This window comes from Epargyreus clarus, unplaced genomic scaffold (genome assembly GCF_041222505.1).
Source record: "Epargyreus clarus isolate Ecla_fem2 unplaced genomic scaffold, WU_Ecla_fem_2.2 ptg000008l, whole genome shotgun sequence".
Lineage (NCBI taxonomy): Eukaryota > Metazoa > Arthropoda > Insecta > Lepidoptera > Hesperiidae > Epargyreus > Epargyreus clarus.
In genome coordinates this window covers 14,943,557-14,970,465 of record NW_027332216.1, presented here as the reverse complement: position 1 = coordinate 14,970,465, position 26,909 = coordinate 14,943,557, and the positions used below count along the sequence as shown (strand labels likewise).

Sequence of the window (26,909 nt, the reverse complement as noted above, 5' to 3'; positions counted from 1 at the left end):
TATCGCTAACAGGTTTGTTATTGGTATCATAATATGACTTTTAATTAAGTTTCGGGTCATTAAATAGGTTTATCATGTAATTTATTGTGGTTGTAATTACAAAATAATATCGTTATATTGTACTTACTAACTATTATATTCTAATTAGTATTTGAGGTATTCCACTATTAGGATCTAATGTTTCGCAACCTTGCTAAATTTGTTTTCAAAAATATGAATTCAGAATGTCCAAGATAATGATGCTATTTATAAGGCATTATAACATCTATATTTATTTCAGGGGATTTCTTGTTATAAAAGGTTATTTGGTTTTCGTTAGGCAATAAAAATACTTCGCCCATTACTCGTGTAATTGTTTTGGCGTGGTATAGAGTATTCCAAGTCTCCAAACTTGGAGAGACTCGTGTATTAATCTTGTATTGTAGGTAGATGTTCTAGTACTCAATAGTCTAGTACATTTCACATGTTGTCACTAGACCTCGCAGATGTCACATGATACGCACGATCGTAATGAGTAGAAACTGTAAAACCGATCCTTTTGCTTTTACATCGACAGTTTTTCTACTTGTTACTTGAACTATAATTAGTTTCTGTAATTTTATGAGGTGTCACGGTGTACACTTAAATGAATTGGCATGAACATTATCACAAATGTCTCTTTTAGTAAAGAACGCCAAATACCCTGGATCACGTAAGAAAACACCCAGATTCTAAAATATAAATCGCAATTAATTATGAAGGAAGATGTGGTCTGACTGGGGTCAAACCCGGAACCCTCTTCGTGTCAGACTATGGTGACCGATACGCTGGCCGGGGCGTCAAAATATTGCAATATCATGGCCGGAAGTCATTAAAATACACATACGATTGTGGTATCTATGTGGGGGTGACGCATCGCTCTACGTCCGCCACTAGTCGCGGTTCGTTCGGAAAACGCTTTGCACTACGAATGGGGTTGATTCCATATTTATGACCTGACTCAGACTTGCTACGCATCAAATATTTGCAACTTCCGTAAGCGAAAATAGAAAGAATGTTTATTTATTTGTTCTTGAAAATGTATTATGTATGCAGTATTTTTTTTACCTAATACTGAAATTTAATAGCAGTATTATTACAATAGAAATGTTCATATGAACTTACCATTTTATAAAGTTAACTATTAGATAATATTTAACCTTGTTAGATATCAGTAAATATCAGTTGCATGACTCATAGAGTACAAGTACTTTAACTCCATAACTGACAAATTCTCCTCAGCGAGCAATTAGGCTGCATATATTTTTCACTGGTGATTCTGTTTTCTCCACACAACCGACGAATGAAATGCATGGAGTGTAGTCTGCTAGCCCGCTCCGACGCGGATAACTCGTGCTAATAAAAACATTATCATGTTCCAATCACTTGTATGTAAACTATCTTTACGCTAGCAACTGTACCGAGGGTGAAGGTCGGGAGGGCGGTCGCAGGTGCGGCAACAGACCGTTAAATTGGACGCTGCGACGACGCTGGCGAGACGGAATTCAATTAAGAGATTATGTTCTACTTGTGTGAGCTGATTAAGAGATAGACTTAGTATAACCGGATGGTTTCTATGATTTTTAGATTTTGTGACGATTTTGTATTTGTATCCATATGTTTATTACACCGTAGCACTGATTGAAGAACAGAAAATGCACAGGTAAACCATTGTATACATGAGATCCTTATACTCAACAAACTAAATAGAAGTATGTATTATTTATTACCACAACTGCAGTATACTAATTTTTGCAAGTTGAAATATAATATGCTGTGTTCCTGTGAATCGAATTGGAAAAATCAAACTTTAGCGTCGATCCGAAAAGATTCTACAGTTTTTTTGAAATAAGTAAATGTTCCAAAATCGGTCCCCGTTCGAGCGTTCTCCGGCAGCCGACAGGTGTTTGACCCGCATGCCCCAGCAGGTGCGCCAGGCCTCCACTCTCGCCCTCTTGAAGGACGTCACTAATTTAGACGAAGAGGATATTTGTACTTTTGGAATATTTTTTACGTTATCCAAAAATCGTCTTGAAGGTTAAATGTTTTCTCTTTCTCGAATCCTGATAATTTAATTTTTCAGATTAAAATCATAAATGGTATGACATGATGTGTATTGTATTTTGATTTTTGGGACGAAGAATCCTAAGTGGTAGACATGCATGTATCTTTTTATTTTGGGGTCCGGATGTCTGATTGTTTCGCAAAAACTTTTGCGTCTGTTATGTTATGAGTCACCGATTATTATTTCGCAGAAAAAATACATAGATGTATATATACAATCACATAGATGGACTGATGACATATACGCTCGAAAGGGCTAATCAAAAATATATGGGACTTGCTGCCGAAAATACGATATTAAAATAGTATCGGATAATTATTATCTACACGTAACTACAGAAACAACCGCCGTACAGCTCGTAGATGATGTCATAGCTAAACCCATCGCGCTTGTAGTACAAGTTCCCTATGTACTCGGCACTGGTCGAACGTGATCTGGCTTGCGTCATCAGCCGCCCAAATTAATCCCTGCAGCTGGGATTACTGTTGCCCTGTGTTAATCTGGTTAGGCAACAGACCTCCGTTTGACGCGGCTGAAGCCTCTGACAGAATATGCAAGTTTAATAGGGTTAAACTGATTAATTATACAAAGAAGTCTTTTTGAACTTAGAGACCTAACCATGCAATCTACTTTATGTTAAGTGTTCTCTATAGTTTTGAGGATTTGGAAAACCCCTCAACTTTACTACTGGAGTAGTAATGATAGTACATTTTTTAAGAAGTAGAAGCGACAGAAAGTATTCTGTCTATCTTAAGTAGTCACTGCCTACCATAGCATTTATATTGACGGAATAAAACAAAGTTCCACCTTAAACCGATCATAATTGCGCTGCTACACTCAGGATTAAATTAGATCGACTATGAAAAATACACAAAATAGATGTTTTAGAGTCTAGATAGCTATTATAAATAACAAATAGATTGTTCTATTGACGACATCAATGCAGCAGAAACAAAGAGTTTAACATTTGTAATGTACTCTACATAGTAAGCTTAGCATAAGCTTAGCGTGTATTGTCTAGAGTAATCTTACTCGTAAAAGTCGCCTTTAAGGCATAGATAGCAACACAAAGATTGCTGATACAGCCAAGACCGACACCATTGTAACCGCGTCGGTTCTGTGTAAATAAACTTGCAAACATAAATATTATTTTCCGTGCGAGTGAAATAAAACCAGGTCATATAACCTAATCGTGCTGTACGCAACCCTGAGCCGGCGACGATGTTGATGAGTCAGATCAGATTTATTGCCATAAAATGATGTACTGGAATAAATATGTTAATGTGAAAAATTGGCTAAGTGCGAGTCGAGCGGAGGTTTCAATACCACCAAATTTTCATTTTTTTTTTATTTTTAGTAATTGTTATCAGATTGCATGTAAATTAAATGCATTGTGAAAATTTGAAGTGTTGATAAGGTCAAGGTTTAATAGATAGAAGGAAAACCCCCAAAAAAAACGTGGTGTCTTGTTTGGAGACCCGTACTTATTTTTATTTTTAGTATTTGTTGTTGTAGCGGCCGACATTATGGTCACTGTTATGGTTCAAGATATAGAGCCCTGTGATAGATGGACACACAGCGGAGGCTTATTAACAGGGTTCCGTTTTTACCCTTTTGGGTACGGAACTCTAAAAAGCGATTTCGTCCATACGTTATTGACTATCTTACTAGATCCATATCTGATAAGATAGTCCAATATTTACAAATCACGGGCATCCAAACTTGGTGACTCGTTTTTTAACTGTAAACCAATCAACCGCTCGAAGCCGTACGAATGGAGTCGTGACACCCGAAGTTTAATCAGTGATTCACCCGAAATTCAATTATTCATTACAAATTACAGTCTGCAGACGAAGCAGTAATTGAAATTGTGCTGCGTTTATTAAAATCCACTTTGCATTCCTGGTTTTGGTCCAGGTCATTTGCAATTGCGATTTTTTTTTTGATGGGCTTGAATAACTTTGATAAAATTATGCAGATGTTCTGATTTTCCTTCAATTAGTATTAAATTAAAATGTAAAAAATCTCAAAGATTGTTATTATCACACTACACCCCATAGATGTATAACCTACATGTCATTGCTACACCCCAAACAAATGTTTTACAAACAGATTTTTAAATAGCAGTAAGTTACCACTTAAGACAAGGGTAATAATTTTATCACATCTCTTACATGTAGGTATGTGTAAAATGAGCTATTAAAATGAGAGGCATGAGAAGATATGTAAGGAAATTAGTATTAAAGTTATTATGTAGAGACACAGCTCTGCTCAAATCTTCTCTACATTACAACAGTTTCCGTCTAATTTTCTAATTTTAATGCAACTATCGCCACGAACGATTCTGTATCAGCGGATACGAACTCGAGCCCGCCTGTATCCTGCAGCCGTCGCGGTGGTTGAACGACCCATGCCCAGCCACCCGATAATAACACAACGGTAATTGTTCCATGAGTTTTTGGAAAATCATGCACTCGACAACGATGTAGCTGAGAATTGAATCAAGTGGAATTGTTGAGTTGCTTTACAATTGAAAACAAGCGATAATTACATTTTATTATAAACATTTATTTTTATATTTGAAGTATTAACGAGCTTGCACGTTAGAAAAAGTGTGGCGCTAATAATTGGCCCATCGAACCCTACTGGCTCTAATACATTTCAAAACACACATGGATATATTTTTTGCAAAAATGAAAATTTGCCATGATGAAATGAAAATTAAAGTAAAAACGAGATCCTAGCGTGAGAAACCGAATATGCCAATGCTCAGCATGATAGCATAAAAGCTAAGCTAAGTATGACTTACATATCGTATGTGAATTATACATGTGGACGGTTAATAGAGTGATCTATCGATAACTAGATACATTCTGTCACATCTGTCACTTTACAGATGTTACTCGTACCCACCGCGGAGCGACTTAGCATTATGTAAACCGCGAGGACAAATGACCAAATATGGTTAACTACACTCGAGTATTCACTTTGTACACTAACCATAAAGGTGGCTCTGACTCATGCTCACGTGTTCATTTCAATTTAAACTTTAACACTTTTGTTATAAAACGGTACGTTCTTTGTTTGGGTTTTAATATGTAGGCGATAGATAAGGGTACCGTCGTCGCCGGTTGTTGTGGAAATGTGTTTTTTTAATGATGCAACTATTGCCGTCTCGCGTTGATAGGCGGCGATAACGGCGCATTGGAAGGAAGCAGTGGATAATGAATGTGTACAAACGCACGTCGTGTGTAGATTGTTCGGTGTAAACAATGGTGGATGAGCGCATTAATTTGGGCGCGATAGCTAAAAAGGAAAAGACGTTTAAGTATCATTTAGGTGCAAATGATGCTCGATGTTACGTAATCTTGTAATAGGTTTTCAAGTATTAACGATTGAAATCATTATAATAGTAATTAAGAAACATTCCATATTTAACGTCGGGTTCTGGAAATAAACAATACATGACAACACTAACGAAAATGCCTCGGTATCTTCACAATTAGCATTGTCCCTGCATGATGTAATCTGAACACGGGTAAAACGATCCCTCATGTTAATCGTGAACAAACTCTTAGGTTCTTAACATGTTTACTTTTTGATTAAATTTCTCGGTCACATTTTCTACTTCTTAGGACTTAGTAATAATGTCTCATGCTACGCATTCGCATACACAAAGAATCAGTACTCGAGGAACAATTTACCTCTTTTTGCGAAAATAAGCTTCTGTAATTAAACATAGCTGAGGTATTTATCGCTGTAAAATGCAACTTGCACGTGACAACAATATTTTAATAATCGAAATAAGTAGGCAGGCGTTGTAACGTCAGTTAATTGTGCAACGACCTTGCGGGCCGCGCCGCGGTTTGCGCAGATGTGCGCGTATGTCACGCATGGAAACAATGTATTTTTAAGAATTCTACTAAAATTATTATTGTTTTTCAGCATTTTATGTTTTGATGTTAAATTTTGTAACACGTGGTGATTCAACCGCCGTTACTTTTAAACCTTTTTTATTATATAAGATTGAATTAGCAAACTGCGTGTGACTATTGCGTGTAAGCAACTTACTTACTTGATAGCAAGTGAACACTGCCGCTCATAGACATCTGTTATCAACTCTATCTACAACAGAGGTTCTACCTAAAGCCGATTACAGGCGTGTAGACACTACTGAGGCAGCCACACCCAATGAAAATCATATAAGTATAGAAAATAGTTAGTAGTTTGTAATAGGTTTAGTTTTATTTACATATTCTTTTTAAAATAGTAAATGATATTGAAAAGTCCTCCGAGACATTGACATTATTATTGAGTATCGAATATAAGTCGTACGAGCGGAGTTTACAGCACGCAGTATATCGCAACGGTAATCTTTATTTCGCGCTCCACTTTCCCTTAAAGGCCGGTGACAGATACAATTAAATTACGATAAAACAGCTCGTAGCTGACCCTCTTACGAGCAGGTTTTAATAAGTGCCAAAATGTGACCATAATGCACTTGACAAGTGTTCAACGTTACTCGGCTAAGGCCACGACAAAATGAACATTCTGTCCTGTCAGTAAAGCTGTCAGTATGAGCTAAAGTGTTGCCATATAAGAGATATTTATCAACGCCGATCGTATAAAAAGTATAATTATAATCGTACCGTATAATTATCTGCTGGTCAGTGGTCGTACCTACCTACCATATGTGACTCATTAAGCAATAACCCAATATCAGTCGGGATTGTCAGCTCTAATATGTCTAGGGTTATCACCATTACTATACTATATCGCACAATAGTTCAGTCAATTATACGTAAATTGTAAAGTAGGCAACAAACTATATTTTACATATTGCCATTTTAAACGACTCAATCCTTCCCCCGAAATTGCTTCAAGAGTAGTCATGAAAAAAATAAAAAGGGTTGTCAGAAATATTAAGAAGGATGTGTTAATTTTTAAAAAAAATACTATTTGTCTTCAAAGTTGGCAGCCCTAAATTATTATTGTCAGATGCAATACGCTGTCTACTTTTATATGTATTATTTTTTTTTCTATATAAATTGATCAATTAGTAAGTTGAAAAGTTATCAAGCTAGTTCTAAAGTGTTATTAGATCTATTCTTGATGAGGCTTTCAACACAATGTATACGTCAGCCTTGTAATGACCAACAATATTATTATTAAATCTTCTATTAACCTTAATTAGAATTCATTCAAAGCTAGTTGTAAATATATAAAGCGTTTTTCATAGATACTATTAAATTGATTGGACTATTGTTTGTTTGTTCCATTAAGTACCTTAACACATGTGACCGAGCGAATGTATTAAACTTTGAAATAATTTAAAGTTTTAATACAAATATTATTGCACAATATTTCTGGTTAATTCAATAGAGTTAAGATATTATCTTCTACGCGATGAGAAATACAGCTCACGCAAGGTGGAACGTCAATGTTTTATTAAAAATTAACACTATCTGGTATTACATCAGATAAATTAAACTTATATAACATTATATCTACGAATATTATTGGTGATCGAGAATGCAATTTGTGCCAATCGCTCCATATATAGAGATTTAATCGTGTAAATGATTACTGACTAGATTGGGAGTCTATTAAATTACTAAGTAATAAAGTTTTTGACGCGTGCACTTCACACATGAGTATTTAATTTTCCAAGGCCGTCGACCATCACGACTGGTGGTTCTTGTTTATTCTGAGTACGGAGTTTGTTAGGAAAGCCTCTGACTCATACGTGGATTATGTATGGTCTTATGTTGAGCTTAGGTGTGGTATAGGAAGTGAATATGGTAATAATCGTTAATATACATAGTTATACACAAAAGTTTTTCACTGTTTATGTTGCCTACCCCGATATGTTCTAGCATTTAAAACAGCCCCCGCAAACTACGGAATTCTACTATACATATATTTTGATTTATGAGGAATGAAGGATTCGGTATCGGCCGATTCTCATGTTGATTAAAAGCTTGGCTAACTATCGCGTGAAATATTTGTAGATTGCAGGGGTTAAACTCTTTACAAGGGTTAACGCTGGAACCCACGTAACGTAATGACGTAACGCATAAACCATGAATTCCTTGAAATGTGCCTGAGCACTTAGTATTAAAAAAACCTCTCCTAAGATATATAGATATGAATGATTGTTAAATATAAAATTTAATATGGATTTCGAGCATAACCCCCGCACTACGAACCGCCCATAAATTCCGTAGCGTTCGGCGAATGTCGAATTCTCATCTCCTGAGTCACCCACACACGACGTGACGATGCGCCATACTTTCCTTTGTGAGCGTCTACTGTCCACCCAGCTGATTACACAATATAATACACCGTTTGAAATAATACTTTATGTCTTTATATTTAAAAATTCAGATTCCGTATGTTTGTGTCCGCTAAACTCGTTGATAGATTGACTTGAAATTTTTACAGCGCTACTTTTTTGTATAGGAGTGTTTTATATACTTTTTATCCCCAAGATCCCATGGGATCCGACTCACGCACAGAGCGAGATTATGTACTTGAAATATATAATTGCGATAATCGAACACGCTCTCCAATGCGTATGTCGTAGACTTGATAAGTTGTGTGAACAATGATACGCTCTGTCCATTGTGCCTTGATTAGTTTATTGATATACATATGTATTAATGGAGAGGTTGCTTAATTATGGATTTGTCAAGAATATGGATATGTCAAAACCGTAAAAACCATGCTTGTGCCTAAGGTTTATAAATATAATTATAAATTTTACTAGATTTCTAGTTCGATTCCTTTAAATTCCCTGTGACTATTGTGTACTGTATCGGCATTGAATTTCTTCAAACGTTTTAAAATATATATTAAACGTTAATATTGTAAGATTAGCAAGTAAAATACATGTACGTTGTGTCTAAACATTTAAACTCCTATTTTATTGGAAATAATGAAAGGACATCTCAAGGTCTAACGCTCCTTTGGTATTTTCAAAGTTACCCGTCGAGTCTAAGCTATAAAAAGTTTATAGATATTTTCTGAATGAATAATACATGGAATGTTATAATAATAACGTTTTCATTGCATAAGTAAAACCCAATAAATCCGTCTTGAAAATGTAACTAGTGTAAGTGACTGCGTAAAAATTTAGCGTATGTCACTACCATGATTAAGAAGAATCCAACGACACCTCATATGTTAAAATCAAGTGAGCAGTTTGGGCCACAGAGAATTAGAAATAGGAATGCGTTCAGGAAAACAACATTTTTCTACACAAAATTTTGCTCTAGGTTTAAGTTTATAAGTAAAGTAATAATAGACAACAGTGCAATAAACACTCTTTATTTCGTTTTTAACAGCACGCTGAATTTCTGATTCTATAAATTCAGAATCTCTATAAGTCCCTTAATTCATACGTGACGAATGTGTCAGAGAGGGCTCTCAGCCTCACGCCTCTCGAGCTCGGGGCAGAGCGAAGCCAGCTGTGATTCTATGTAAGGTCAACCGGCCAAATTAGGAGCGTGCCTCGTGGAAACTGTGTCGCCAATGTTATAGAGTCTACCGCAGCTGGCCGGCTTGCACTCGGTTATCGTTAATTAGCCAACTGCGTTGTGTACGCGATGACCTGGGCATCTGGATGTACAAATAGCTATAGACTTGCGCTATTTCTTTATTGTCATTGAGGAAGTAATTGACGGACGTTGAAAATTTCATGAAAATAAATTCAGAAGCAAATATATAGCAAAATGCTTTTTCGAATGGCAATTATGACATGTAGTCCAAGTTTGGTTTGGGTAATTTTAAACAGAACTGAAGTCCATCAGCTAGTAGTGTTGTACATTTATCCATTCTTATTTTAAGTGTTTACCTTAAAAGGGCCACAAGAGCGAACTTAATCCATTCTCTACCTGTCAACTCAGGATGATAAAGTCTTTCGCAGTACACTTCTGTTTTTATTGAGTAATTTGGGTAGTTATTGAAATCTTGGATTGACCCAATAAGTGCAACGGTCAAGGTTTTTAATCGTGACTCATTTAATTATGACGACAATGTAGCTTTAAATTTCCAGTAAAATGCTATAATGATGAATCATCGCATAATTAAATTTGCTAAGTTTTCAATTTACGCCGTTGTTTTAATTTTATTTGATTGCATGACGCGGCTGATATTATTCTTGGGAACTCTCTGTAACTGGTAACCGATGGAAAATATAGTTGTAGTGATAAAGCAAAAGTTTTAAAGTAATCAAGGAAAATCTTTTGTCATCTATCTTTTAATAGTAACAAGTTTGTATAGAAAGAATTTGTATTGCGTACCTGGTGCCTGAAGGGGCAACTATGTTTAAAAGTCGTGAACTTTCGCATATAAGGCATTTTACTCCTTTCAAAATGTCATACAGTGTAAATATTGATAGTGAAATACCATTTACAATATTTTTAACTGACTTCCGAAAGGAAGAGACGTTATCTATTCGACGCGTATATATATATTTTTTCATATACCGAATGAAAGAATGATTTCCACGGAAAAGATTCAAACTTAGTGGTCTTGTCTATTGATTAATTATTTTTCATTATCATTGATTTATAATTCTAGCAGCTATTGAATGAAGCAGGATGACTTCATCTATTTACATAAGCAGCGCCCTCTAAACCACGAGTCAGGTCGCAAATTGATTCTGTGCAGCTATTGCCCTTATCTGCCGTGATAAGCGGATTGATATCGAGCGCCGTAGCTTTGAAGTCGCCGATACTGCCCGATAATGGCACGAGATTTCTTGATTTGCCCTAATCTTAGAAATGTTAATGTTAAGATTGAAGGATATGCTTTAAAGACTGGTTTTCTTATCGATCGATTTACATTTTAGTTATATATATATTGCAATTGAAATATTTATTTGTAAACAAAACATAGGAAGATAGAGCCAGTCTTAGCCCTTTTTCGGATTAATGGATTCCATGCTAATATTCTGAGTCTGTATGCTACGTATGCTTTGCTGCGTATTTTAACGTGTTAATTAAATAGTTGTCGCTAAGATTAACCAGCATCGTAAAAAAAAAAAGATAATACTGTTGTTTTGATGATATCGTATAGCACATAACTCTAATCATGTTGTGTTGTAGAAAATGTTATACAAATATGTAATTTCAACATACAAATATTCAAAATTTCAAAGTTTTTACTCTTTTTCCCATGGTGTTTGCTGTATTAGTTCAAAGTAATTTACAAATATTAAACAATAGTTTTCAAAGTTGGGTAAATTATTATTTTCTACTTGTCAGTTGTAATTTCGACTCTATTAGATATTTTGATATTTATTCAGTTAATGTAGTCGTGAAGTGATCTGTTAAGTGGATTTATTCACATGTATTATATCGTACGTATCTAATGAAGCAATTGCTATCAGTGAATTTACAACTTATCCGTCTGTGCCAATTAAATTGTGTTACCTCTGTTTAATTGGTTGTTTGCGATATTCTGTATGGCTCATTGGTGCATTACTTCGTGGACACAAGGTCTTACTCTAGTATTTAAAAGTTATAGTACAATAATTTGTTTTTAGTCGTTTGAATATTTGGCCTATTATTGTTACTGTGTAGATTGTTATGTAGTTGTCGCAAAATCCTACGGTGGTGTCGTTAGCATGATTTGTGTTCGAACAAACTATGAAAATCCAAAAATTATGTAATTAATTCCTTTCATTTTCTACCCTTCCGATACTTTAAACGAGTGTCGTGGCATAGCTGTCACCATACCATTCCGAAATGGAGAGAGTTCCAAGTTCGATCCCGGTTAAGAATATACGTATATGTTGAATGTATATTTTTGTTCTTGGTGTATTTGTAGATTAATTATATGTTTATAGGAATAAATTTTTCACGCCGAGCTTTTAAAATAAATGCACTTGCCCTTGAGCCCGCATGGCCTACTCTGCCTCTATCAGTCCGCGGAACAATCGATACATTACCGTCGTCACCATGGCGGTGATTAGCCGTGAAATATTGAGCGTGGCCAATAAATAATTAAACCCCTCGTATCTGTGGTAACTTATAGCGGGAGGCGGTAGGAATGGAAGCAACACCGAAGCTAATGGCTACCTACATTGCTTTTTTAGAACAAAGGGATAAAGAATACATTAAAATCTGTTGCGGTGGAATATTGTGTCTTCGTAACTGTCCACAGTATTAGTAGATACCCTCTTACCACTTGATGAGGAAGAATTTGGGCGATAAAGTGAATACTAATCTGTAATACAATACTCTCGTATCTATATTAGTCTACACTTAATTCCTTATAGGATTACTAGTGCCATGAACACACACACTTGTAGACATATACCAAATTATTGGTTCCTGAAATACGTAACTATAACGTCTATCCTGTCAGAAATCGAATCTGTATCCCGTGTCGAATACTATCAGTCCTACTGACTACCAAGCACATGCACCAAGATAGAATAGTATCACTTTCAATAGATGGATTTAAATAACCTTTGAATAAGGGTGCAGCCTATCGAAAGTTGCAATTTAATCCAAATATCATCATGAAGCTGACATTTGAAGGTAATTCCATCAGTTCATAGATAGTTTATGCATTACAGTTATATATTTACATATATACATGCTCACTAGTCTTAAATGTTTCAAAACTGAAGTATGCATAGTAATTCATATAAATATATCTACGTATTAAAAATATAATATCCCCATTAACATTTTATTATTTTAATTATACATAGGCTTTTCAAAAACATAAAAAACAAAAACACTATTTATACATCCATATTCTTTTTATATTTCGTACGTAATATCACTTTTTGACCATATCTCTTTGTCTTGCAGACATACTCGGGGCTCTTCTGCGTGGTGGTGAACCCGTACAAGAAGCTGCCGATATACACGGAGAAGATCATGGAGCGGTACAAGGGGATCAAGAGGCACGAGGTGCCGCCGCACGTGTTCGCCATCACCGACACCGCGTACCGTTCCATGTTGCAAGGTGAGCTTCGTAATCTTCATATGAAGTATGTGCGAGATTGGAGAGGCAGACGAGCATGTGGTCCGTTTGACGCTAAGTGAATAAGTTATAGGATGTTATAGGAGTTTAGTAAAAATAACAGCTACAATACTGAATTATTAAATGAACAGAAGGTCAAACACAAACTCGTTGCTATTTTCCCAAAAATTACAGATGGAGGGACGGATGGCGTAGTATTAAGGCTAATAGAATTCGATACAATATACATATATTGGAAAATAATAGAAAAATAAAAATCTCGACTATTTCAAAACGGACCCTATGTCACTCCAACAAGTTAGACGAATTCAACGACACTTCATCAATTAATTAATTATTTTCTGTAGAGCGTGCCAAAGAATGCACATAGATACATACGTTCGAAAAACATTATACTCCGCAGTCGAGTATTAAAAAAATAAAGCTTTCCCAGTTTTCGAAACAAAAGGGCGCAGTTGTTGTTACACGGAAAGTTGTTCAGTTCATAAAATGAGTAACTTGTAGGTAATGTCGCAAACGATAGTGCCGCGTCGCGCGACTCAGGTGCGGCCTGCACTGCCACTTAATGGATTATTAGGCAAATGGACGGACCAAAGTTGCATGCTATCTAAATAATGCGCCCAGGGTGGGGCGGGTATGACCATAAAGGACCTGACGAGGTGAACTAAGTGTTTAAGTAAATAAATGTTAGGAATTTTAAATTAATTTGAGTTGTTTCGCTACTTGCTTACGCTAAGTGGAAAGAAATGTTTGTAAAACATGTATAGAACATATGGGGCAGTGAAAAAATGAAAAATCGGTCAATTAGCTGGAAAAATTTAAACACACTTAATATTATGCTGATAGTAAAATAAAAAAAGTGTGTGTGTGTCAGCTACGACGCACGATTGGTGTTTACTCCTTACGAACGATAATTATGATATATATCGAATAGAAAAAAAGGGTAAATGAACGCATCTGCTAAAATGATAAGAGAAACAAACATATATGTATCTGTAATTATTCGGATTATTTATATTACTTCAATAATGCGTATTACATAAAGTATGTTACAAAATAATATAAATAATAATAATAATAATAATTGTGTTCAATTTATACAAATCCAATTTTAGGATGATTGATTTCTTTCACTTTGAATAATAATATCATTCTTAAATACTGTAATTATCGTAATACGCAGGCGCGCAACACACACGTACAAACATACGCACACATTCAACTCTCAGACTGGAGGTAGTGAACTATACAGTGAGACTACGAAGTATCGCGCAAAGAGGAGACCCCGAGAATGAGATACGCTGTGTAATGTATTCCATCTCATTCTTTTACACGTTCAATCCTACAGATATATATGTTTGTCTCTTTCTACGTTACGCCTCAACTTTTCGTGTTACACTTGATTTTACTCCTCATAAAATTTCCGTACCGGGCCTTATAACTCAAATCGTTTCTTAAGGAGTAAACTCCAAAAAACATTGGTCTAATCAAATGTCTTGTTACATTCTCTTATAACAATAAGATAGACTTTAATTTATCCTGACTATCGCCGTGAAATACACTCTATTCAAGACATGACTTAGAGACTTAAGCTGGAAATCAATTAGAAAACTGTAAACGTTATATCTCCGAATGACAGCCGACGCCGAGACGCGCGTGCCAATCGGAATGTTAATAGAATTCGGCGAAATGTCCAGACCACCAGGCCTTTCAGCGGAGAATTAATCGCTCCACCTAGGCGCCGGGTTTGTGCCGATGACACACATATTATATATAAGAGATCGGATAAATAAACATGAAGTAACGAGAGCCGATAAATAAAACATGGCGGGCTAATGTATGCGCGGGAGGACATGTACTGGGCGGGCCTGATCGTGGATGCGTTACAATTAACTATTTAGCTAATATGGAAGTTTTTGTACGAGGAGCTATTTCATTGGACGGAGATTGATTGTCTTGTTGGAATTGTTTGTAGTGAAGGAATGTTAGAAATAATTTATACAAAGCAGGAAGCGAAAAGGTTTTCAAACGTATAATACATATAAATTAATGATTAGTATTTATAATTTGTGAATGTTGGAAGATCATGGATCGGTATAAGTGACTAGAATGGAAATTTGAACTTTTTCTAGATTAAACCTTTTGTTGTGGACCATGTAATGAGTTCAATATAAGGTTAATAGCACCTGGAATTCTCAATCTTGTATGTTTTATATTTATTTATGCTATTAAGTTGGGAAATAATCTGGAAAATCCGTAAAATCCTTACGCTAGCGAGTCATTTTTATCAAACTTGAATAGCAGGGACTACTGCATCTACACTCCATAACTCAGGACCCTCATGACGTCCAAATGTTTATTTATCTCGTGTATCAATTAGCGGATGTAAGTTTGCGTAAATTAAAATAAAGTAAACATAAATATTTTAATTTATTCAAATTAAGCGTACTATTAATAGCATATTTTTATTGACAGGCGTAATAAACACATCACTATGACCTGCTACCGAAGGCAGCCCCCACGCTCGCCCTGTTTACGTTTTGCGACTGTATTATACAAATTATTGATTTAGGCATTCTAATACTAATTATAATTATTTGTTTAAGGTAGAAAATTATCATTTATTTAAATAAATCCGTTATAAATGAATTATAGTCATATAAGTTACTTTTCTGCAGTCGATTGATGATAAAGTTGTTTTTGTTTGAAATGTAAGCTAAAATGTGTATTGTCAAAAAAATCTGTGTATAACCTTCAAAAATCTTTTCGAATTTGATGGAATATAAAATTATATTTAGTGTCAATTAATTCCAAATTCGAACCATACACGAAGGATCCCGTCCCTATAGAAATAATGGCTTTAAAGGGTTACACTAAAATACAAATCCTTAACTGGAAAACAAGTATTGTACGAATAAATCTATCCACATATATCCCGTCGCCCAGCACTTGAAAGCTCGTTGTTGACCGACGTCCGCGACACCCACGCCGCGTCTCCGCGCGTCTGTTTGCGATTCGCGACATTAGTAAACAAACGTAACGACGGGGATGCTAATGGACTTTCCGGGAGTTCGTTACACCGGCTACGTTTCAGGGTAGGAGACTGAATTCAATTTAGGTATACAGTAATGTGACTATATTTGGCTTGGTTATTGAAATTTGGTGTGAGGAAGTAAGTGGGGTGGGGATGTTAAACTGATGCGGTAGTACCGTAATGGTAAAGGAAAACGTCCTGAAAACGATGTGTGCAGCATATTAATTTGCATTTGGTCAGCGTGACACCCCAGGGTCTCCATTATTTTCGAGAGGGAACCAGTTCGCTGTTGCAAGAGAGTAATCTCTTCTTTCTTAGTATGTCATATGTTTTATATCAATACACAAATACAGTATTCAAATACATGTTTTGAACTAATTGCTTTTGAAGCTAATATTCTGGTTTAACTAAAGACGAAGAAAATTTTAATGTAGATACTAATGCCTAAAATTAGTCCTATACCAAATTAAGTATAGAGTTGTGTTTTAAATAAACTAGTGGAAACTTAAAGTTTATTGGTACAGTTGATAGCCCTGCAAACGCGCTAATTCGCTATTCATCGACGGACACCATGCCCCCCGTATATGGGTGTTTGCCGATAACTATCGCAATTTGCGCCTGTCGGGTGCCGTGATGTAAACTGACCTCGGTGGGTATACCTACTCTCAAATGTTAGACTGACATGATACCTATGTACATAAGTAGCGAATCGAATTATAAAAATTGGGTCACTTTTAAAAAAGGCTTAATTAGTTAAAATTGTTTAATAATTAATTACGAGAGTCGTAGCAAGTTCTAATGAAATATGAAGGCGCGGTTTTAATTAAATTGCATTGCGTGTATGGTTAGTTTCCATGGAATTGACTTTAATAGTTTTTAGAACATGGTACACCGCATAGCATTATACAAACATAGGCATATTTTAGACTGAGGACTAATGTGTTTATAGCCTTATATCTCTATAAGACTGCAAAGTGTTTAAAAACTTCATCTCCATCAATCTCTATCTCTCTGAGTACAAAACTTACGTTTCGAAACTTTCAAATATTTAGACTTTAAGGGCCAATGTGTATAAAGCTCACAAATACCCCTTTAGCATTTGCGACCCCTGTAAAGATTTGTGTGTTTAAAACCTTCGAATGTCTGTTTCAGATCGCGAGGACCAGTCGATCCTGTGCACGGGCGAGTCCGGCGCCGGTAAGACGGAGAACACGAAGAAGGTGATCCAATACCTGGCGTATGTCGCTGCTTCAAAGCCCAAGGGAAGCGGAGCGGTAAGACTTTAACACTTTTTCTACAATATATAGAAGCCATTATTATTGTTAGAAATATAAAAAAGAAATTCTTGAATGTATCGGACATTAGTCTGGTTACCCTGAACAATATTCAAGAAATAAACTCATTATATATGTAAATTGGTAAAGTAATAGAAATTTTATTTCACATCTATTTGGTAGTGTAGATTGTTATTTTTGTTTATGTTCGTAGTTCGTATAGGCTGAAAGTAATAAGGTTTTTAGGACTATATTCGTGAATTAAGCAATTTAAACTTTAAATTTATTGCAGTTGTAGTGAAATATAATAGGATAGTATGAAGATAATTTAAATGTTTTTACACTTCCTTCTTTATTATGTTTGTTTATAGCAGTAATTCTTTGTTAATATGCGTATAAACAATAAGTTTTGTTGTGAAGCGCGTGCTCGGCTTCTGGTTCGACTATCGCGTGCGGGTAAGGTTCTACGTTTGTGATAAGGCTAGTTGTTAAATAACCCTTGATCCCTTTATTATTCCAAATTACGCTCCCCCGCTAAATATTTACTCCTTGAAACCTTGTACACTAATAGCGGAAATTACAGGCATTGGAGGTATAATGGATGCGAATAAAATTGTACATTTTGGCAAATAGTCATCAATCGAAATAATTAATAATATGCTTGCATGACCGTCAATAGAACCCAGCATAATGGGCCACTATGTTGAATCATTGTCTCAAATTAGTTACTTGTTGCCAACGTTTTCACGAGCATTGTGTATATAAGTAATTCAGTTTAAACATCGTATTCTAAAATTACAGGCATTGGAGGTATAATGGATGCGAATAAAATTGTACATTTTGGCAAATAGTCATCAATCGAAATAATTAATAATATGCTTGCATGACCGTCAATAGAACCCAGCATAATGGGCCACTATGTTGAATCATTGTCTCAAATTAGTTACTTGTTGCCAACGTTTTCACGAGCATTGTGTATATAAGTAATTCAGTTTAAACATCGTATTCTAAAATTACAGGCATTGGAGGTATAATGGATGCGAATAAAATTGTACATTTTGGCAAATAGTCATCAATCGAAATAATTAATAATATGCTTGCATGACCGTCAATAGAACCCAGCATAATGGGCCACTATGTTGAATCATTGTCTCAAATTAGTTACTTGTTGCCAACGTTTTCACGAGCATTGTGTATATAAGTAATTCAGTTTAAACATCGTATTCTACTTTATATGTGGTCAAAACTGGCATTTGACAAACTAAGCTAGAATATACGTACTTATGTTTCTAATTTGCTTGAATAGATAAACATTTATCGCGTACATTGAGCTACTTTCTACAATAGTAGATAGTGCTATGTTCATTTCAATTTATATTAACAGTACCATACATAAATTAAATTATTAATGCATTATTTTTAAGATATTTGCGTGTTGTTCATAATTTTACTTTAGTTGTTAGAAGCAGGCAGTTCTTGTATCTTTATCGCCAGTTTCTTCAAGCTATGTCATTGTTTAACGCCAGAAGAGAGTGAGATTCAATATCTTAACGCGTATTCTTTAACTTTTCTTCTTTGTTTAACGCCATTACACAAGGGAGTGCGCTTCAACGCAGCCGAAGTGAGTGGGGGTATCGAACGACGCACGTATTGCACGTACGCACAACGCGCACTTTGACACACGTACGGACTACGCGTATATGTTTATATATACGTAGAGTGTTATATGTTGAGCTAGAATTTTAGGTGGCTCGATATGTGAATACTTTTTTTACTGTATATTATGTACTTACTCTGATATTTAGAAATTCTGTCTAACTTTACTTTAATTTAATTTAATTTTCAATCCATTACTGTTTACATGACAGCTGAGCCATAGGACATCATTGCTCGTAGCATAGCATAGCATAGCTCGTTTCTTATTATATCATACAAACGTCTTGAATGATAAGAAATATGGAAAAACATAGATCTTGTTTATATATATGTTATATGACATCTCCACTTACTACATTTTAATTGACACGTTAAATTATAATTTTAATTTTGAACCATAAAAATGGTTCATACGTGCACTCTAGGAAATGGTCCACAGTCTGCTGAACTTCAATAGTTCGCGTCTGATATATGGCGTTCATTTTATCTCCTTATGTACATTTAACGACCAAAGTAAATGCTGGAAGTTTCTGAACACGAATGAAAATGCAACATATGACTATAAATATTTAATTAGGCACAGAAAACAGAAGTATGCAAATATATGTAATTCAGTCATTTGTGACATATTTACCGCAGGTTCTAACTTAACGTATAGACATTTTTATAGATATATTGTTTGAGGTTTAAACTCTGAAAATTGGTAACTTGATTTCAAAGAGGATTTAATGCCAAGTAAAGAAATAAACAGACAGAACGTCTGCTAGGTTCAGCTAGTAAATATACTTACATACATAAATAGTAAATATACTTACATAGTAAATATACTTACATTGAGTTAATAAGTGATGTATAAATCGGCTAGTATTATTGTGTATATTACTTTAATTTTAAGCTATACATATAAATAATAGTTACAATTATATGCACCCGCACGCTAAACGGTGGAATTGTCCATACGCAAGTCTGAGGCGTTTAACTTGGTACTATATCTCACTCTCAGACACATAGTAACACTACAAAACCGAATCCACTAATCCATAGTGACGCAAGTGGTTGAGCACGGTCCAGGGCCCCCAGTTATGGGGTCCTTAGTTAAACAGTGGGTCATAAAAATCGTTGCATCAAATTCACAAATATTAATTTGATATTAGTTGTGCAGTTACAACATGTTTTAAAGTAAAATTTGCTTGTGAATACATTTACATATCAAATATACATAAACAAATATTTACAGTGAAATGTTTGTACTACATGTAATTTATTAGTATGGATTCTAGGCAAATATTTTGATTTAAACAACGCATTGGGCAAATGAATGTTATTTTCTAAAATACTACTTTTGAATAGGTTCAAAATAAAACACTGTGTTATGTCTAGTTTGTGAGATACAGTACTACTAGACCTACCTTTCTCTACCACCCTCTAAGTTCTGATTCACGTGTAATATATATATATCTTTTTTTATTCCCTCTCCCTTCGGACCCGCCTTCGCCGCCCAGGGACCCTCGCCGCAGTTGATCATAGTAAGTCTAGAGGAATTAAGAACTAACCAGTCATCATTGTGTGCTACTAATCCGCCAACAATACTATTAATGTTTTGCTTTGTGTGTGTATTAATGTTGTGTCCTACGAATGTTTTGTTATTATAACTTAATGAACTTCATTTATGTTCCTTGAAATATTTGGAAAGATTTACTACAATGTAAAGTCAATTTTGATGATTTCAAAGTCAACTCTTTTGTATTTAATTAATTCAAGGAGATGATTTTAATATATCATAATCCAGTAAATTATAATAATAAATGGTAATTGAATAATTTAAAATTTTAAAGGACCAAGACAATAGTTAAAGTTTAACTTAACTATAACGTTACTTGAATAATGTATTATACTGAGTCAAGCCTGATTACACAGGCAAAATAGCCATCCTCATTTATTTCCTCCAAGCATGTGTTACTAACCAACGTCATTTCGTTTTTCAATTGTGTTGGGATTAATATGATTCGTTCTAAATTATTATGTTTAAATATATCACTGAAATAACCCGAGTTAAGCGACATAAAACCACTTAACCACATATTCCCTGTGTCAACATTTTGACAGTATTTAACTGTTTCCGTATTTCCTTTGTGATGCGAAATTTAATAAAATCGGCACTACAAAAAAGTTTCTCTTTGACGTTTTGATGAAATAAGAAAAATAATATCTACTTTTGCATCTCTTTCATTACTTTAAATAATTTTAAGAATTGCTCATGAGGTTTTTAAAAATCACTTGCATAATATTTATATACCTGATAAATTCCATGGTAATATATAAAGAAAGGTGATGTTACATTTATATACTAACTCTAACCTTCTCATAACCATTCTAATTCATTTCATGCTGCCACCTACCGTAGAGTAATGGACCTACGTTTGAGGTAACTATGGCTTGTATCCATTGAAAAGCTTTTGTGAATACTTAGTCGTTAAGTGCAATAAAATGTTCACGTTCCATCGTTCATCGGTAAAGTCTTGCTTGGGATTTTACTAGTATCAAAGAAGGTTTTTAATGAGATCTGTGTTATAGGGAGAGTTGGAGCAACAACTACTTCAAGCGAATCCAATCTTGGAAGCGTTTGGTAACGCCAAAACTGTCAAGAACGACAACTCATCACGATTCGTAAGTATATATGAAATGAAATAAAATTAAAATAACATGTTCTGTTTTAGTATGTCATTTGTAATTATTTTTTAATTTCATTTGTAGGGTAAATTCATCAGAATAAACTTCGACGCGTCCGGTTTCATAGCTGGTGCGAACATCGAAACGTACTTACTTGAGAAATCCAGAGCGATACGACAAGCGAAAGATGAAAGAACATTCCACATCTTCTACCAGATCTTGGCTGGTGCAACGACTCAGCAAAAGGCCGAGTACATTCTAGAAGATCCTAAGAGCTATCCGTTCTTATCGAATGCCGCGTTACCTGTACCAGGCATTGATGACGCTGCGGAGTTCCAAGCGACGATCAAATCAATGAACATCATGGGCATGAACATCGAAGACTTCAACTCGATATTCAGAATAGTATCAGCAACCCTACTGTTTGGATCTATGCAGTTCAAGCAAGAGAGGAACTCGGACCAGGCCACGTTGCCCGACAATACAGTCGCGCAAAAAATCGCGCATTTACTCGGTAAATAATCTTTATTATTTTTTACTCGGTAAATTTCAAATTTTCTGATTATTTGATTGAAAAAAGTTCTTAACGATTAATGTTTCTTTTCAGGCCTTTCGGTAACGGAAATGACGAAAGCATTCCTGAAACCTAGAATCAAAGTAGGCCGTGATTTCGTAACGAAAGCACAGACCAAGGAGCAAGTCGAGTTTTCCGTGGAGGCCATTGGCAAAGCCTGCTATGAGCGGCTTTTCAGGTGGCTTGTGAATAGAATCAACAGATCGTTGGATAGAACTAAGCGACAAGGTGCTTCATTCATTGGGATCCTCGACATGGCTGGTTTTGAAATCTTCGACCTAAACTCCTTCGAGCAGCTCTGTATTAACTACACAAACGAGAAGCTGCAACAACTCTTCAATCACACTATGTTCATATTAGAACAGGAGGAGTACCAGAGAGAAGGAATCGAATGGAAATTCATCGACTTTGGCTTGGACTTACAGCCAACGATTGATCTTATCGACAAGCCGATGGGTATCATGGCTCTTCTGGACGAGGAGTGTTGGTTCCCGAAAGCAACGGACAAAACGTTCGTGGAGAAACTCGTATCGGCCCATTCGGTTCATCCTAAATTTATGAAGACAGATTTCAGAGGTATTGCCGATTTCGCCATCATACATTACGCTGGCAAGGTCGATTATTCGGCTGCACAATGGTTAATGAAGAACATGGATCCGCTGAACGAGAACGTCGTCTCTCTCCTTCAGTCATCGCAGGATCCATTTGTCTGTCACATCTGGAAGGATGCTGAAATCGTCGGCATGGCGCAACAAGCCATGACTGACACGCAATTCGGTGCTAGGACGAGAAAGGGAATGTTCCGGACTGTCTCCCAACTGTACAAGGAACAGCTGACGAAACTCATGGCGACGCTCAGAAACACGAACCCTAACTTCGTGAGGTGCATTATACCCAATCACGAAAAGAAGGCTGGCAAGATCGAAGCGCCCCTAGTGCTCGATCAGCTTCGCTGCAATGGTGTACTCGAGGGCATCAGAATTTGCAGACAGGGCTTCCCGAATAGGATACCATTCCAGGAGTTCAGGCAGCGATATGAATTGCTCACGCCGAATATTATTCCCAAAGGTTTCATGGATGGAAAGAAGGCCTGCGAACAAATGATTGACGCCCTGGAGCTCGATCATAACTTGTATCGCGTTGGTCAGTCCAAGATCTTCTTCAGGGCCGGTGTGCTGGCCCACTTGGAGGAGGAGCGAGATTACAAGATTACGGACCTGATCGTTAACTTCCAGGCGTTCTGCCGTGGATATCTGGCGAGAAGGAACTACCAGAAGAGACTGCAGCAGTTGAATGCCATAAGAATAATTCAAAGGAACTGTGCTGCTTACTTGAAGCTGAGAAATTGGCAATGGTGGAGGTTGTATATCAAGGTGAGTTGTCCATATTTTTTTATCTTGCGTTCTTTTACTACGAATATTTCCCACTCAACCTAATAATAATAAATATAGTTTTGCCTCAAGCTTATGCAAACATAGTCAATGTTTTGAAAATAACTTAGCCCTTCGTAATGCAGAAATTATTATGTAAATAACATGTGAGTGTTAAGTAATAGATTATATTCACACACGTGAAAATGTCGCAATGCCATTTGTGTCGAAGACCATTGTTTGCTGAGTTTTATATCTATGCGCAATTCAAATATGGTAAATCAGGGCTAAGTTTTTGTTTTCTATATTTTTCAGGGCTAAGTTTTTGTTTTCTACATTTTTGCATATAGCCTACATAATTCTGTCATAATAGCGCTTTCACTTTAGTTTTGATGTTATGAAATTATTTTTATTTTTTCTAGCTTTATGCTTTTATTTGGGGTAAATTTCCGTCACTAGATCAAATATGCTTATGATATCCTCCCAGTTTTCGTTGACTTAAATAGTGTCGCGATTATTTTTTTAAAGTTCTTAGGAACATTATGTATATGTTGCTTAACAAAGCATAGTGTGTTCCAAACTATTCCTCAACTTTTAGAATTTCAGAACATAAAACACATAAACCGAATCGTTCCAGGTGAAACCACTTCTGGAGGTGACGAAGCAGGAGGAGAAGCTGACGCAGAAGGAGGACGAGCTGCGGCAGATACGCGACCGGCTCGACATGCAGCTGAAGCGCTGCCAGGAGTACGAGGCGAAGTATCAACAGGCCAGCGCCGAGAAGACTCAGCTCGCCGAGCAATTGCAGGTCAGTTGAGATTTTGTTTCGAGGGGTGGGCAAATGTTTGTTGTGTAATTTAGATGAATATTCGGCTAAACTGTAGTATGTATAGAAGTTGTTCGGTTGTCTAAAATTGTATGGCAACAAACTTATATTTGTATTATTACAATTATAATTATAATATCGATGATATGATTTATAAAACAAATATTAATTTTAGAATATATAAAAAAGAGTCCACTGCCAATATTTTTCACATCTTGGAACCACCTGCTGGAAAAAGTAGTACATATACTATTATTATTTTTTCAGCAAGTGGGATGAATTATGGGTTGTCATAACAATTAACATATTTCTTGATCATTTCTGTTTTGGAACAATTTTCGAAACGAGCTTTCGAAAATCTTGTAGCATACCAATTAGTTGAGAAATGAGACAACTAAGATAAAATATTATGTTTTCAGCCCGTTGTTAAAAAAGGAAACACTTTGTAGTAGCTTTGTTATTTGATCACGCAAGTTCACTATTCATGTATAACTCCCCAGGCGGAGCTGGAGCTGTGCGCGGAGGCGGAGGAGAGCCGCGCGCGGGCGGCGGCGCGCAAGCAGGAGCTGGAGGAGCTGCTGCACGACCTGGAGGGCCGCATCGAGGAGGAGGAGGAGCGCTGCGGCGCGCTGCAGCAGGAGAAGAAGCGGCTGCAGCTCAACATACAGGTGACGAGATGATTATGTTTAAATGAAAGTGGTTGAACGCCTTATGGTTTGAATCTGATGGCACCTCTGCCACGCCTATTTCTGTCTAGTAACAGCAGTATTAGATGCTGCTGTGTTCTGGTTAGATGGGTGCGATAAAGGGAATCCCCCCTCAGTAAAGTATCTATTTTTTGAGGCGTTCCAAATTAGTCCTGAGGGGAAGCGATACAGCTAATGATATTCGGAGCGCTACCCGAGTTTTTGTAACTCTCAGGGGATAAATTACCTCTGTGTCATTGACGTTGATAATTAATCAAAATTTGAAAGTGTTGTGTCTAAACATTATATACAACGTATTTTATTTGATCCTTCAGGATTTGGAAGAGCAACTGGAAGAAGAGGAAGCCGCTCGTCAGAAACTGCAATTAGAGCGCGTGCAATGTGACTCCAAGATCAAGAAGCTCGAGGAGGACCTCGCCCTCAGCGAGGACACCAATCAAAAACTTGTCAAGGAGAAGAAGGTACGCATAGTTCCTAATTTGCCATAATTGTAAGTATGGTAAATCTGAATCAGAAGAAGAAAGAAAAGGCAACATTTTTGTTAAAACAGAGCTAGTAGAAATAACTATTATTAAATAACAAATGGTCTATAACTGTATTGTATTAGTAAGTCATAAACAGACACACCAATGGATGTAATAATGTAAAGTTTGATGATTAGAATGGTAAAGCAGTCAATGTACCAGTTTAGCAGAAAAAGTATTATGTATTTTATTGCTGACCTGATGAATTTACATACTTTATGGGTCTGTTGTTTGTGTTTTATTCGCTTTTGTGTGCGTAAATCTTTTTGTGGGGCTATGAATAAAGAAAGCTTGAAAGCGGTAAACATTATTTAATTATACCATGTTTGTATGTATCAGATCTTGGAAGAGAGGGCGAACGACCTGTCGCAAGCGCTGGCGGAGGAGGAGGAGAAGGCGAAGCACCTCAGCAAGCTGAAGGCCAAGCAGGAGTCCGCCATCGCGGAGCTCGAGGAGAAACTGCTCAAGGTATGTGACATTTTCACATTTTTAATTGATTTTTTGTGTAAAACTGCTGCTCGTTTTTTATAAGTGCTTACTCCGATACTTGTAGGAATGAAGTTGGAATTGTGGTTAAAGCTTACCATAATCATAATTTTTTTGCTGTACTCGTTGATTCATTTGCAAGTAAATATGGTAACATAAAGTCTTTATATCGGAAAATATAAGCTCTATCTATGCTCCTACCGCTATAAAGCGGGATTTAAGAATATTAAAAAAAAAGTAATAAAATCGTACTGTCATTTTGTTATAAATAGATATTAAGTATGAGGTAATTAAATGTTTCGCGTATTTCACAGGACCATCAACTTCGTCAAGAAGTGGACAGAGCAAAGAGGAAGGTGGAGACTGAACTGCAAGACGTCAAGGAACAACTCTCGGAAAGGAGAGCTCAACTCGAGGAGCTTCAGATTGTACTCAGTAAGTTGTACAGTTAATTTGTTATATTGAAGTAAATAAAATGTTTGATGACTTGATATAGGAATTTTTAAATAATGAATTATGAATTTCACTTTTTATGTAATTTATTTGTATTGGTATTTATAAACTTTTGGCTTTGACAAAATGCGATCATACATTTTTGACATAAAATTTGCTACTTGAGTACTGATGATGAAATGCAAATATTCGGCTAGCAATATAAGAAAAGACCTTGTTGTTGCGTAACTATTATTAAGCCTGCTTCA

The 26,909-nt window shown here is 36.0% G+C and overlaps 1 protein-coding gene across 2 annotated transcripts in view; it reads left to right on the top strand.

Moving 5' to 3' along the window:
- zip (myosin heavy chain 10) overlaps positions 1–26,909 on the top strand; it is a 74,225-nt gene that overhangs the window by 31,483 nt on the left and 15,833 nt on the right. Inside the window, exons 2-12 of one of the 2 annotated variants that reach the window (XM_073076189.1) lie at positions 12,913–13,069; positions 17,274–17,395; positions 20,554–20,577; positions 21,626–21,718; positions 21,806–22,235; positions 22,329–23,668; positions 24,303–24,473; positions 24,992–25,159; positions 25,513–25,659; positions 26,062–26,190; positions 26,523–26,643. In XM_073076189.1, coding sequence (XP_072932290.1) covers positions 12,913–13,069; positions 17,274–17,395; positions 20,554–20,577; positions 21,626–21,718; positions 21,806–22,235; positions 22,329–23,668; positions 24,303–24,473; positions 24,992–25,159; positions 25,513–25,659; positions 26,062–26,190; positions 26,523–26,643 — 2,902 coding nt within the window. The remainder of the gene's footprint in view (positions 1–12,912; positions 13,070–17,273; positions 17,396–20,553; positions 20,578–21,625; positions 21,719–21,805; positions 22,236–22,328; positions 23,669–24,302; positions 24,474–24,991; positions 25,160–25,512; positions 25,660–26,061; positions 26,191–26,522; positions 26,644–26,909) is intronic. The other variant, XM_073076190.1, reaches the window with a different exon arrangement.